Here is a 15042-nt window from a genome sequence, read left to right on the forward strand (position 1 = left end):
TGTACACCAGAACTTGATACAAACATGCACACTATAGGAAGCAGACAAATGCTCAGGACAAACTCCAGAATGTTTGCATCGTGATACTTATGAAAGTGAACAGTTTCATTCCATGGCTATCAATGAGAGGGAAAGAAAAACTTCACTGTGTTCGTGGAACAAAAACGCATTGATAAGCTGAGACATATAGTCATTGCTTAACACTTTCGAAATGAATAATTATAGCTTGCTATCGACATTGAAGCAGCCTTCCGACAGCAAGAAAAGGTATCAGATTTTCCACCTCTGAACATTGAATTGCAGAAAATGCAAGCAGGCATAAAATTCTGCCAATATAATCTGTTTAGGAATACCAAATTAGAATAAAAATTGAGACTTTCATTTGTACTTTCTCTGGGTGGAGCAATCTAGTTTGAAATGACTCCCATAAGCATGTCGTAATAATGTTGATCTAATACAGGTTAAATGCATGACTAGCGTAAGAAATCTGGATGACTGCTATAAATTACAGCGAAGAAACTATAATATCTAATAACATTAATAATATAATAATAATATTTATTTCCACAGAACAGGCTGACCGTGAGAAGCGTGCGAGGCTGAGCAGAAAGCTGAAAAATTCTACGGCAAGTGCGCCTGCCGTGGGCCTAGGATCCTGCATTATGAATAGCGCGTATTGATATGGTCTTCTTGCTAGAAGTTCCGAGTGTACTACCAGCACGAGACACGGGACAACAAAGAGAGCGAGAAGCGTGTCTTTTAGAATGCTATGTTACAACGAACAGGTTTCTACAAAAGTGACGGTAACTGCTCGAAACATTTGATGCGTCGGCTTTCGCGCCTTTAGAAATATGTAGAGAGGGCTCCCATATATATATTCGCAGCGCAAGCACGGCGATGGACGAACCAGGCTAGCGCTAAAATTGAATTTCACAACACAATTTTCATTCCACGTCGTAATCACATAAATCGTTTGAGGCTTCGTTCAGGGGGCACACGCGGTCGTTCGGGTTGGTGCTTCTTGTTGCGTTTGGCGTAAGAATATGGCTAGGAGTAGGCACCACATATGCGCAATCACGGGCAATATGCACGCATCATTTCTCCAGAAGCTTACGCCGAGCACGGGTAGCGCGAGGATCTTGTTGGGGTGGGGGGGGGGGGGGGGGTAGGGGGGGACACGACTTCCTGGCAGCCGAATTCCGAACGCTGCATATGCGGTGAGGGTAGCTATATGAACTTGTCGATAGGTCATCTTGTAGATTGTTGTAGCGCAGGCAGAACGAAACGGTCATAGAAGGTAGATAAGACAACACACAGCGCTGAACCGTAGAATAAAGAACCGCTGAACTACCTGCGAACAGCTGTTTACGTGCGCCATGTCGCACTGAACTACAGAAACCGCCGTCGCGCACTGCAAGACAAATCTTAACTAACGTTTTTAAATTAGTAAGCGTACATATTATTTGCTTCTAATCAAGAAACGTCAATATGATTATAGTGTAAACGTTTTATTCATTACAATAACAGAATTATGCAGCGTGTGCCACGAAACCTGGCAGTAAGCAACCCTGGGCGTCGCACCAGTCGCATTGTTGAAATCGCTATCATGTGAAATGAGCCCTCTAAAAATCGCATTGCGACGCGTGCGACAGCACCGATTGTCGTCGTTGCAGTCGCAGCATGTGAACAGCCTTTACGCGGAGGTGGAACACCCATGCTTGCTACAGGAAAACGCGCCTTAGAGGTGCGCCTAAAAGGCGGAAATGCAAATTGCACGCCGTTTCGTACTTCATACGTAACATGGAACAGCTACGCAAGTATCGCGTCCATTGGAGTCGCAATGGGCTCCTCTTGCAAGCCGTTATGTTGGACCTGCGGCAGATTCTACAAAAAGCTCCCTTTTATATTACAACTACAACACGCATGGTTACAAAAAAATTGTGTAATATCGTCAGAAGCTGTCACAATCTGCGGGATCCCTCAGGACGACTAGCGCGCTGGGCCCTCCATCTACAAGAATACGATTTCGTTATTTGCTACAAAAGTGGCCGCCGACATGCTGACGCTGATTGTCTCTCTCCGATACCACTCCAAACAACTGAATGCGATGCGGGCAATTTTGATGAATACATCGCTTTTGTGTCCCCGGAATTTCCGGATATGGGTACCGTCATATCCGAGCAGCACAAGGACGAGAGCTTACAACCGCTCTTTGCGGCAGCACAGGAGTCATCTGCAGGCAGTCGCTTTCGCCTACGTGATGGTGGCGCGCTGTATAAGAAGAGCTACTCGACCACCGGTGCACGCTACCTTTAGTTGTCCCCAAGAACCTTCGCCACCAAGTATTACATGCCATGCATGATGACCCAACTTCCGGTCATCTTGGTTCCACACGTACACTCTACCGGGCTCAAGAACGTTTTTACTGGCTTAAGATGCTGACAGATATCGAACAGTACGTCGCCAGCTGCTCTCAATACCAGCGCTACAAGCGTCCGCCACAAGCGCCACATGGCCTGCTTCAACCAGTTCCCCCTTCTGGCGTCCCCTTTGAGCAAGTTGGTATAGATCTTCTGGGCCCTTTCCCGCGATCCTCCAAGGGTAATCGTTGGGTTATCGTTTGCGTAGATCACCTTACCCGCTATTGTGAGACCGCCGCATTGCCATCGGCCACAGCTACAGAAGTTTCTATCTTCTTGCTGGCTCAGTTATACTCCGACATGGAGCTCCTCGCATAGTAATCAGCGATCGTGGGCGACAGTTTACCGCGGACGTGGTTGAAGAAACCCAAACCCTTCGTCTGTGTTCATGTAGCTTCCGCCATTCTACGCCCTACCATCCACAAACTAATGGTCTGGTCGAGCGCACAAACAGACCGCTTGCCAACGTGCTGTCCATGTACGCCGATTCAGCACACAAGAATTGGGACAGTATCTTGCCTTTCATTACCTATGCCTTCAATACCGCGAGACACGAGACCACTGGTTACTCACCATTTTTCCTTCTGTATGCTCGTCCGCCGCGCTGCACCCTCGACACCATATTTCCCTATTTCGCTCATGACAACGAATCAATTGATGAGATCCTATGTCGAGCAGAAGAAGCGCGACGCCTCGCTAGGCTACGCACCCTAGCATCGCAGGACCGGTCCCAGATACGCTATGACGGGCGTCACCGCCACGTTTACTTAGATCCTGGTGACCTTGCGTGGCTCTGGACGCCGTTGCGGAAGCGTGGCTTGTGCCAGAAGTTTCTCGCCCACTACGTCGGCCCTTACATTATTCTGGAGCGCCTCAGCGAAGTAAACTACCGCATTGCGCGTCTCACGAGCAGTGGACGACGCTCGGCCAAGGCTGAAGTGACACACGTCACGCGTCTGAGGCGTTACAACCCACGTGATCACTGACACGCCCGGCGGGCTTCGTCTGCCAGCGGGGAAATGTCACAAGCTGTCATTAACCACGCCTACCGCGCAGACAACCAGATGAAAGAAAGAAGAAAACGACGTTAGCCAAGCTGCCGCGAGACCGCTCTTCAACAACCGCGCCTATCAACCAGATTCATCTGGTTCTGCATTTAACACCTCGTGTGTAACAATATTTGTTACTTTCGTACCTTAGTCTTTACATTATGCGACCTATACGGTGTTTTGGATGGGAGCGGTAGAATCGCGCTGTATATAGTCGCTGGTCACAGAACTGTCACTCCGCTCGTTTGGCCGTGAAAAGGTTCAGATCTAAGACGCCTGCCGCGTAGCCATGAGGTCATATTTTGTGACACGAAAGCGTCAGACGTTTTAACGAATTGCGTACCGGCTGTATTATTAATTCGTATGGGACGCACAATCCTTTGATTCAGAATGCGAGGAGTCGCCTGCTATGCGTTTCCTGCTTTGTGTTGCCTGCTATGAATGAAACGAGGTGTAGACATTTTACGGCTAGCACAACGAACGCGCGCTTGCTTCGGGGGGAAAACGAACACTCTGCCACCCTCCAGCCGCCCCCCCCCCCTTCGTTTTTTAATATGCCAAGTGCCACAACACCAAGTTCCAGAATAAATGCTGCTCCTGCGCCGTAAGTTAAAGGGACACTAAAGGTTACTATTAAGTCAACGTGGACTGTTGAAATACCATCACAGAAACCTCGAAACGCTTGTTTCGTGCCAAGGAGAGACTTATTTTAAGAGAAAATGCGTTCTGAAGCGTCCGCGTACCTCTAGCGCAGTTCAAGTCGCCCGCCTCCGATCGAGGAGTACTGACATCATGGTCTCATACTGACGTTGCGCCATCGGTGAGTAGAACGGCGTCCGCAGACGGCGCTACGGCTTTTCTGCGCAAAACGCGAACGCGCGGCCAGAAACAGAGCCAAGACAGAGCCGACAGCAGAGCGAAAGCGGGAGTATGGTGGCTAGCGGAAGGAGAAACGAATTACGTCCCACATTACGTCTCACGGCACACGGAGAGTCCGTTTTCGTTAAACTACAGGCTGCGGCGAGCTCGCAACGTGGTCGGCGTGGTCTGTGAGAAGCGACGAGCCTTTTCGCACTCGCAACAGGGCATAAAAATGTGCGAATCGACGCAAAACTCGGCCTAGAAACGTGCTTCGCCACAGCCAGGGCTCAATACGACCCAAGCTGGCACGACCCAGATGTCGTTTCCCGCACCGCCACCAGGCGCCGCTACTATAACTCAAGCTCCAGCGCAAGGCGCCCATAAGCTGCTACTTCATTCTATGACGCTAACTTCGACGCTCGTCGCAATGGACCCTGACACCGACAGATTGGCTCGCGATGGTGGGCTCAACTTCAGCGAATTGAGCACCGACGAGCGCGACCTGCTGCTGAGGGCTCGCACTGCCGGCGTCGTTGCGTACTACGACGGCGGCCTCGACACCGGCTCTCCGGAGCGGGAAAGCAACGAGGGCTTCCCACGACATCACATGGACGTGGCATTCTCGCTGCTTGTTCCAAATGAAAGTTTCGCGAGCCAGCAGAACCCTCACAGCACGACGCGATAACGAAACTACTGAAACTCCAAAGCGTGCGCGGCGCAGAGTCGAGCGCGCAGAGTCGAGCGAAAACGAAACCTTTCGAACACCCATATTACTGAAGGGTAACGTCAAAATGTTATTTTTTCTTAGAATCGAATAGACGTAGACAAGTAGCATTTTTTTCCATCTTATAATCGAATGAAATGATATTTTTAATACGAGTAGTTGAGTATTAGTAACACAAATTATGAGGAGTCCTTTCGTCGTCGGGCTAGTACCGGAATGTCGCTGGGGGGGTCTCAAATCGTGTCATGCATTTACCTCAATTTCTCGGTTACTAAAGCTCTGTTCGCGATTATATTGACGCCTTAGACGTTCTAGAACATTGCTCTACCACTTTAACTTGAGTTTCTGGTAACCTTTAGTGTCCCTTTAAGAAGCACTTCCGTGTAAAATATTCAGCCGCCCTAGTTTCAGCTTTGGACTATTAAGTAGCACGGTTTTCATGCATACATTAGGCCAGTCAGTCTAGACAACATTCTAGAGACGCTGCGAAACGGGCTGTCAACTGTTCTGTGTGTCAATAAGGGTTACTGATGTCTTCTTTACAGGAGGGGTATGTCAATATTTGACACCGACTGTCATTTCAACCCAGAGAGAAATGTCGTTGGTAAGTGCTTCACATATGAAAGAATCGGCACGAATCGTCGCGATCAATACCTCCGGCGTTTATTACGTATTGCTCGCGTTGTTTCGTAGCGCAAAAGTTTTGCTTTCTTAATGGTTGTACACCTAACCAGAGGTGCTTTTCTTCTTTCTTAAGCCCTACGTAGCTATATAGTTAGATTATGTACTGTTAAATATCAATGTATTTCGTTAAAATGCATTTAGCGGCAACAAACCGTCGCACCCAACGTATGATCTAGGTTCCACATACTTTAATGGAGCCACCGCAAACATAACGTACATTTCACACCCTGTTTGCAACGGCAGACGTGTTGGCGCAATATAATGTGAAGTGGTGTTGTATAACCACCCGTTGTTTGTACAGAAAGAACGGAACAGCTGTCAAACACTGCGTCATCCATAAAGCGACACGACCAAGTCTTTTTTTCCTTTGCATGCTGCAAGCTTACGAATGGCCTCGTCCGGTCGCGGGCGCCTATTGTTGCGGAGCGAAAATTTCATTTGGGGATTTCACGTGTCTGAACCACGACATGATTATGAGGCACAGTGTGGACTGCGTATTAATTCTGAGCAACTGGGAATCTTTATCGTACACCCAAAGATGGCACACAGGCGGTTAGGTTTTTCGTCCCAATCGGAATCCGGCCGCCACGCCCGGGATTTCATTCCGCGGCGTCGCGCTCAGCAGCGCAGCGCTGTAGCCACTAAGCCACCACGGCCAAGTTTATGCATCAGGTTAGCAAATCTCGGCAGTTAATACGAGTTAAATCGCGTACCGAGCTGATGCGAAGACGTATTTCTTTAAATGGGTGTACCGAAATTTCCGACATACTACTACGCGCCTAGCCCATTGGTCAGGCGCGTAGTAGTCTGGGAGTCTGCGAAGGACGTGCTGAGTAGTCTGGCGGAGAAAATCAATTCTTCCGCGGTTTACGAATGAGTATGGCCATGTTCGAATGTGAGCCTTAAGTGAATGTTCTTGAAGTCGCACTTGGTTGTTGTGAAACACTACCAAGTGCAGGTATAGTAGATGGATCTGCGACTGTTGGCTAGCCTCGACGTGTTGAGCTCGTCCAGAATCAATTAAATGCAATGTGCGCACCGTTTTAATAAAACTCAGCTCTTCACGATCGTATTCTAGGCGGAAACTGTACGCAGACGACTTTATTTTGAAGAAAAAGAGTCGCCGATGATAACCACACTCCATAATGCTTAATTTCGGCGTAGCTCTTTACGTGTTCTCATTTCGCAACATATTGGCTGGGGCGAATACTCTGTCTCGTGAGGCACGTTACAAATGGGTCAAAGTGTGGCGCGACTGCCCCGCTTATCTGGAGATCGCTCGAGCCAGCACGTGGGTGACGCGTGGGCGTGGTTCACAGTAGCCGCCGCCGACAGACCTTCCAGACGACGCGCGCCACTCTGGCAACATTTTATAGGCATCGTAACCGCACTACACTTTTCTACTCACGCTTTCGCCATACCCTGCTCCGCTTTACGCCTCATCATTGCGCGGCGCCTCATCATTCCATGCAGGTCACGAACGACATGCGCAATATCAGCGTGGCGTGTCATTCTAGGCAGGAAAGCAATGAGAGCAGAGTTTTCAAGAAAGGAAACGCAAGCAAGGCAGATGACGAATGCTGTTTTGGGGAGAGATAAGACCCAAAGGGAGCATACTTCTTTAAGAATGCGTAGCCATGATAGTGCACTGCAGCTACAAATAGAGGGAACAAAACGGTTCAGCGCATAAAGTGAACTAGAACATAGAGTTTCTAATAATACCCTAGAGGGAAATGTGGCGCTAGTGTCTACGGGGGCTCTCATGAGCGTTGCCTCAACCTACATAGGAATGATGGGAAGTACAGGCTCCGGATTGACTTCGATCTTTAGACGAGTGGCGTTTGTTTGCGGCGCATTAAACGAAGCTATACTCAAATATTATCGCGCAAAAACTAATTTTATTTCTGCAGTATGTCATATAATGTACAACACGCTACATAAACTTTGTATGACTGTGAGATGGAAGCACGGTTTACTATGGTTTATCACCAGGACACACCAGGGTATGCATTCTTGTGCGATTCTGTTCCCGATTTAACGCCAGAGAATAATTATTTATTTATTTTTGCAACAGCTATAAGAACCGTTCATTTACTTATATAAAAATACTCATCACGCACGACACGGTCAAGGCCAGAAGCCTGTGGCAGGAGGCGGGAGATGCGGGACTCTCTATATTGACGGACCCAGCCTTTCCCTCCAGACGTGGCACCTCCTCGACCAGGGACTCTGTCCCAGATCTCGTCTTTGTTAAAAACGCTGGCTCAGCCGTGTGGTCGAATCTGCTCATAGACCTCGGTAGCGATCACCACATCACGGTCACCAGCTTACAAGTGGAGCAGAAAAGAAAGAAGGCCTTCTCGGTCCCTGACTGGGACAAATTCCGTGAGGTTCGCAGGTCCCGCGCAGCCCGTGGAGAAAGGCCTCGTCTCGTCCAGTGGTCTCGCCCAGTGGTGCGCATTAATTCTGCAAGATGTCTGCTCCACAACCAAAACCATAGAGACGGATCTACAGATAGACAAAATGGATGGCAGGCTAGCACACCTTCTCGAAGCCAAGCAATCACTTCTCGAGAGGTTGAAAAGCCAACGCTTAAATCGCAAGCTCAGAAAAAAGATAGCCGAGATCAACAAGCAGACCGACGAGCACTGCCAAGCCCTGTATAGGCAGCAATGGGACGGAATTTGCAATTCAATCGACGGGCAGATGCGCACGGGAGGCAAATGGAATCTTCTCAAACACTTGCTCGACGACTCCGTCACCAAGTCAAACCAGAGAAGTGTCCTCGCTAAAGCGCTCCACGAAGCCAAGAAGTCTTCGGAAAAGGACGTGCTGGAGATGCTAGCTAAGAAGTACCTGCCGCTGAAAACTGTGTCCGATGATGCGGCATACCCAGTATACAAAGGGAAGCGGAACTCCGCGCTGGACGAGCCTTTCAAAGCCAGTGAAATCCGTCGTGCCCTACACGACCTCAATGGCAGTTCAGCGCCCGGCCCCGATCACATTAACAACAAGGCTCTCAAAAACCTAGAGGACGCATCGATCGAGTTTCTCACAGATGAGATAAATCGGATTTGGGAGGAGGGAGTTGTAATGGAAGAATGGAAGTTGGCGAAGGTCATACTAATCTCAAAGCCTGGTAAACCGCCGAGCTTGGACAACCTCCGCCCCATCTCACTGACGTCATGTGTAGGGAAGGTGGCCGAGCACGCCATCCATAACAGAATTGCCGAGTATATCGAGACCAACGACTTTTTCCCTCACAACATGATAGGCTTCTGGCCAGGCATCTCCACCCAGGACGCCATGAAGCTTATCAAGATACAAATCCTGGAACGCTGCACTCGGGACACGAGAGCCATTCTTGGTTTGGACCTGGAGAAGGCCTTTGATAACATCCGTCACGAGTTAGTTCTCGACGCCATCTCCAAGCTCGACCTAGGCTCGTCCTTCCATGCCTTCGTCAGATCTTTCTTGAGCAAACGATGCGCCATCCTCAAGGCTGGAGATTTGGAATCGGAGAAAATGGAGCTGAGCAGAAGAGGCACCCCTCAGGGGTCAGTCATCTCACCGCTCCTCTTTAACATCGCAATGGTCGACCTCTCAAGGTACCTAGGCAAGGTCCAGTGCACCGGTCACACGATCTACGCAGACGACATCACTGTCTGGTGCGCGGGTGGCAGTGACGGACAAGTCGAAGCTGCTCTCCAGGAAGCTGTCGACACTACAGAGCGCTTTCTAACCGACAAGGGACTCCGGTGCTCCCCAAAGAAATCGGAGCTCCTTCTCTACAGCCCAACTAGAAAGGGCCGCAAGCCACATAACTGGAAACCCCCCACTGAAATTCACATCAATCTCTACACCAAGTGCGGAGATCCCATTCCCAAAGTCGCGTCCATTCGAATCTTGGGAATGACACTCGAAGGGGCGGGCACGAATAGCATCACTATTCACAAACTAGCAAAGGAGACGGATAGCGTCATCGGTCTAATTAGGTGGGGGGCTAACAGAAGGAGAGGCCTGAGCGAAGAGAATCTGATAAGGCTAGTCCACGCTTTCTTCTTATGCCATTTCACGTACGTAGCGGCCATGCACGTCTGGAAGAGGGCCGAGCGAGACAAGCTAAATGCCATGATAAGGAGGGGGATCAAGAGCTCGCTCGGACTACCAAACTACACACGCACCGACCGACTCCTGCAGTTGGGTATTCATAATACCCTGGAAGAAATTCCAGAAGCACAAGAAAGGGCACAGATTCTCAGGCTCTCCGGCACCAGGGCAGGCAGACGACTCCTAACAGAGATGGGCGTCCCCCCGGCCACTGTCGAAGACGCCTATCAGGGCCTTCCGAAAGAGCAGAAAGATAGCATCCTCATATCGCCTGCCCCGCGCAATATGCATCCCCAACGCAACGTAGAAAGAAGGAAGGCCAGGGCGGTGGCGTTCCTACGCCGCGCGACAGAACTCCCTGGCGGCAGCTGCTTCGTTGACGCGGCCCAGTATGGCAACAGCAACAATTTCACGGTAGTGTCGATCAACCGCAGGGGTTCGACCGTTAACGCCGCTTCGGTACGAAGCACGTCGTCGCATGCGGCCGAGCAAGTGGCCATTGCCTTGGCCCTCTTGGACGACAAACATGCCCATACATATCTTCAGCGACTCCAGGGCAGCCATCCGCGCCTTCAGCGTTGGCGCTGTGTGTAAGGAAGCCTGTCGCATCCTCGACGGCAAAAGCACCGCTACCCACACCCTCACGTGGTTCCCCGCTCACATGGGATCGATCGTGGGAGGCCCCACAAACCTCAACGAGCTCGCCCACTCCAATGCGCGAGGTCTCGCTTTCCGCGACCATGGAGAACTCCAACGCCGGCCCGCAGTCGTGAAGAACAGAGATCAACCGACCACATACAATGAAATTGCGCAGCACTTCTATCTCGGCAGGAGATACTTTCCCCTTCCACACAAGAAGTTAAATAGATCGCAGGCATTGACCCTCAGATTATTGCAAACAGACTCGTATCCCAGCCCAGCTTTATTCCACAAGCTTTATCCCGACACCTATGCCACTGATTCTTGCAGAACTGCAATGACATCGCTAGCCTAGACCATATGCTCTGGCGTTGCCCTTCGTTACGAGGCACAGAACAAATGAATGAGGACAAGTGGCTCTCCGCTATCAAGAGCCCCGATGCCGGGGCGCAACTATGGGCTGTCCAGAGGGCCCACGATCCGGCGGTCGGGCATGGCCTGACTGTCCCAACGTGGGAGCGGCCCGCAGCGCGCTGAATCGCGTACCTCAGGACCTTCATTAAAGTTTTGCATCCATCCATCCATTCATCAAGTATTTATGGAAATAAAAATGTTGTAATGTGAGAAAGTTTTGCGCCCTTGAACGGAATGCTGCAAATGTCATCTGCTACGACACCTGCTCGCTGCAAACGCGAGACATTTCTCGCAGATGACAGGCACTTGTGAACTCTCTCGCTCTTTCGAAAGGCTGCGTCAGTTGTCACGATTGCTGAACGGCTTTAAGTACTTTTAAACTCATCTGCTGCAGTGCTAGCTAGGACGCTAGTGGCCTCCTACGAGTATGCTTCATCATACTTTATATTGAAGTACCGCTTCCGAAGCGTTATGGCGTGGCTTTGAAATTACCCATTTTGCGACCCTAGACTACAGCCAGGAAGCAGCAACCTGTCCTACCACAAGTAAGTTTGTGTTTTCAAAGTCCTAAAACACGCATTTCAATGAGCGCATAAACGAGCAATGCATGATGAAGCCCTCAATAAAATTTGATTGTCAAAGCCACTAGAAGTACAACTGTATATGTCTTGTATCCGTAGTGCCTTCTTTTCCCTATTCTGAAGTTTCATAAAGCACGTAACGCTACAGCGCAAACCTAGCACACTTAACAAACCAAAGTCCAAAGGCTCAAAACATGTTCTTTCAATGTTTACGATGCCGTCGCTTTCTCGTTAGGACTTCGACACCACACCGCGACACAAACATCGTCTCAGTCGCTAGCCCAGCGCGCTATCGCCACTTCGAGCAACATAACAAAGGCAGAGAGCTTTGCGTTGCACTGTCCCACTGCAGGTTATAGCAGTTGAGCTTGAAGCGAAACCAAAACTGAAAAAAAAATACTTGTAGACTGGTTCGCCAGTCAACAGAACGCCACTCCGAAGCCTGTACTTCCCATCATTCCCATGATGGTTGAACGATCGCAGCGCCAGATTTCCCTCTAGGTATACTTATATGAAACTCTATGGAACTAGAACAATGAATCATGCGGATTAACATGTCAAAGCGGTACTGGTGCAATGAGTGATAACGCATCGGAGCACAGTACTTAAGATTAGGTTGGACAACGTGGGTTTCGTGAACAATTGCATAAATGAAATAACACGAGAGTTCTTGCATTTCCACCCATAAAAATGTTGCCGCCATAGCTGTTGCCTTGCATAAGGTGATAGCAAACGTCAGGTTCTCGCAGAAGATCGTTGGCTGTGGCGTCTCCTGCAATCACTTCCGATTTGAGTCGATGTGCTGACGTATACGCGCCGCGGTTGGTACTATCGATATCTGCGTGCTGCATCGGCATTTGCGGTTGCTTTTCGCGGAGCTTTATCGCACTGCATCTTGACCCAACCACTCGGTAGTAAGGGAAGGTGTCACCTGTCATTTCTTTATTCAAATGGTGTATACCACTGAGAAATACTGTATACTCTTTTGCAACGGACAGTTCATTTCACGTACGTGTTTGGTGGTATATAAAATTTGTTGCAGTCGCGGTCATATAAATATCACGACGTCCAATTTACCGCACATAAATCCAAATTTGATGTTTCAAATTTGTGCCACGATTCAACGTGAACGTAACGTTTCTTAGTATAGATTCACTATGATTACGAATTGCAGCTCTTAATTACGGCTTTAACTGAATTTTCAGTCGATCGGGTCACTCGACCTTGATGCTCAGCTACCAGCCACAACACTGCTCATACAACACACATTTTCCATTGGCGTTCAACGCAAAGGCATCCGCAGCTCACTCTTGTTTGAGAACCGTGCCCTTTATGCAGCAAAAAGCAGAAAGCCCAGTAACTAAGCGGGCGTCTCATTCCACTTTCATTTCCTGGCTCAAAATGTTTCTATATTTCAAGCTAACTAGGCAGCAAAGTATGCAGTGCAAGTATACTGAATCAGCGTCCTTGAGCGAGCAGAGCCCGTGTACTGTTGTCGGAAGACCTTACCGTTATTTGTGAGCATTCATTTGCTGACATTATGCACCATCTGTTCACATCACAGGCTTATCGTCAGGCAGCCACCGTTGGCGATCGCAAATACAGAAACAAACCTATTCGTCGAATTACTTGCTTGTGGCGAAGCAAGTTTACGTATCCTGATTGCCGCACTCCGTGCCCCGACCCTCGCTACTGCCCGCCGCACATTAGCAATGACTGCGCACTTGGTTCCGTGGACTGCGAAACATTTTGTCTTCGTTCACGGGAGTATTCAAGCACACGATCACTTCGCAGCAGTTAGCGTCGCGGAAGCGTACCACGTGTTTTTCCTTCTCGATCACAACGAACAGAGGGAATCCTTGGGAGAGGCCGTAATTTCTGTACCCTTTAGAGCACGTCAGTTTTTGGTATTTGCTACACTGAGGCAGCAGGTGAGTCTAAATTGTAAATACCGAGTTGGACAACTGGTGGCACAATTGAACCGCTTTTCATGTACACTTTCACCCATCTTGCTTGCATGTACGTGTGAATAGGCATAACAGGGATATTTGGCATCTACTGTGAATGCACTATTGGTTTTACTACATTGCACGGCCGCCTATTCCAGGAAATCGTAAAGTGAGCGCCTTGAGTGCGGTAAATATTATTTCTATTTTTCGGCGTGCAATACTAAATGCGTGCCATTTTACCACCTCACGCGGCTTTCTCAATATACATGCATATATACAACAATTTTCAAGGTTCTCGCTGTAGGCCAAGTGAATGGGGGGTGTAAATGAGCATCGACCTTACGCAACTGTGCCTGCGACTGGTGTAAACTGCTCATGTAAAGTTTTCCTGAAACGGTGATAAATGTTGCCCCTGTAGTGGTATAGTGGTGTCTCGCTTCAACGAACGTAATTCGTTCTATGTGTGGGTTCGTTCCGCGAGACGTACTTCATTTCTGTATGACATGTCCCTCTTAAATCAAAGACACAAATCACTTACTTCGGACGGTATCAAACCTGACGGCACCAGTCGGGAGTTACTTGGTCATTATGGATGTCCCATATTTGTACACTAACATACCCCACATCGAGGTCACAGTGAGAAAAACTTGAAGCAGGGCAAACAAACGAGGACAGGAATCGAAAACAAACACAACAGGGCGGCGCTCGTCTTGTGTTTGTTTTCGATTCCTGTCGTTGTCTTCTTCGCGCTGCTTCACGTTTTACTCAAGATGGACCGACTCGCCCAAATCAAGTCGTTGCGAAGTCATAGCTTCCACGATTACAGCGTACACTGAGTCCCGCCAACGTAACCACTTATTGAAAAACAAAATTGAGACTCTTCTGAATTTAGTGCGCTGTTATAATCACTTCGAGTTTTACAACAAGCAATATCTGCAAGTCAACGGAACCGCCATGGGAACTAACATGGAGAGAAATTACGCTATTATATTTAAGGTGTCGTTAGAAATTCCCTTCTTCAGAAATTCGGCCATAAAACAATATTCTACAAATGACACCTGGATTATATTTTCTTTGTTGGGGCCGCGAGGGAGCAATGTTCCTTGCACTTGACTTTTAATTTCAATTCTCAACACACGTTAATTTGCTTCACGCACTATTTCTCCCAAGCTATTGTTCCCTTCATCGACGTCACTTTATCACAAAGTGGAGGTCGCATTTCCACATCCGTGTATGAAAAGTCGACAGATCATCAGCGTCAGCAATATCTTCACTTCAATTGTCGCCACCCCCAACACTGCAAAACAAGCATCCCCTACTCCCAAGGTCACAGATACAGAAGAATCTGGTCCAAGTCTGCATAATTTTAACTAAACTCAACACCAAACCAGCACCCGACCAGACGGCATAACAAACAAAATATTAGGAAACCTAGACGACGATTCTGTAACAAAACTAACAGATATTGCTGTGGAACAAATTCCACAGCAATGGATGACAGCGCATGCTATATTGATACCTGAGCCAGGCAAATGCCTACGATTAGAGAATCTAAGACCTTTATCCGTCACATCTTGTGTAGGAAAGCTAATGGAATATGCAATCTTAACA

The 15042-nt window shown here is 48.7% G+C and overlaps 1 protein-coding gene across 1 annotated transcript in view; it reads left to right on the forward strand.

Moving 5' to 3' along the window:
- Positions 1–15042, forward strand: part of LOC142571196 (endothelin-converting enzyme homolog) — a 98374-nt gene that overhangs the window by 19827 nt on the left and 63505 nt on the right. The window contains exon 4 of the mRNA XM_075679466.1: positions 5600–5658. Within this exon, the coding sequence (XP_075535581.1) occupies positions 5600–5658 (59 nt within the window). The remainder of the gene's footprint in view (positions 1–5599; positions 5659–15042) is intronic.

This window comes from Dermacentor variabilis, chromosome 2, assembly GCF_050947875.1.
Source record: "Dermacentor variabilis isolate Ectoservices chromosome 2, ASM5094787v1, whole genome shotgun sequence".
NCBI lineage: Eukaryota > Metazoa > Arthropoda > Arachnida > Ixodida > Ixodidae > Dermacentor > Dermacentor variabilis.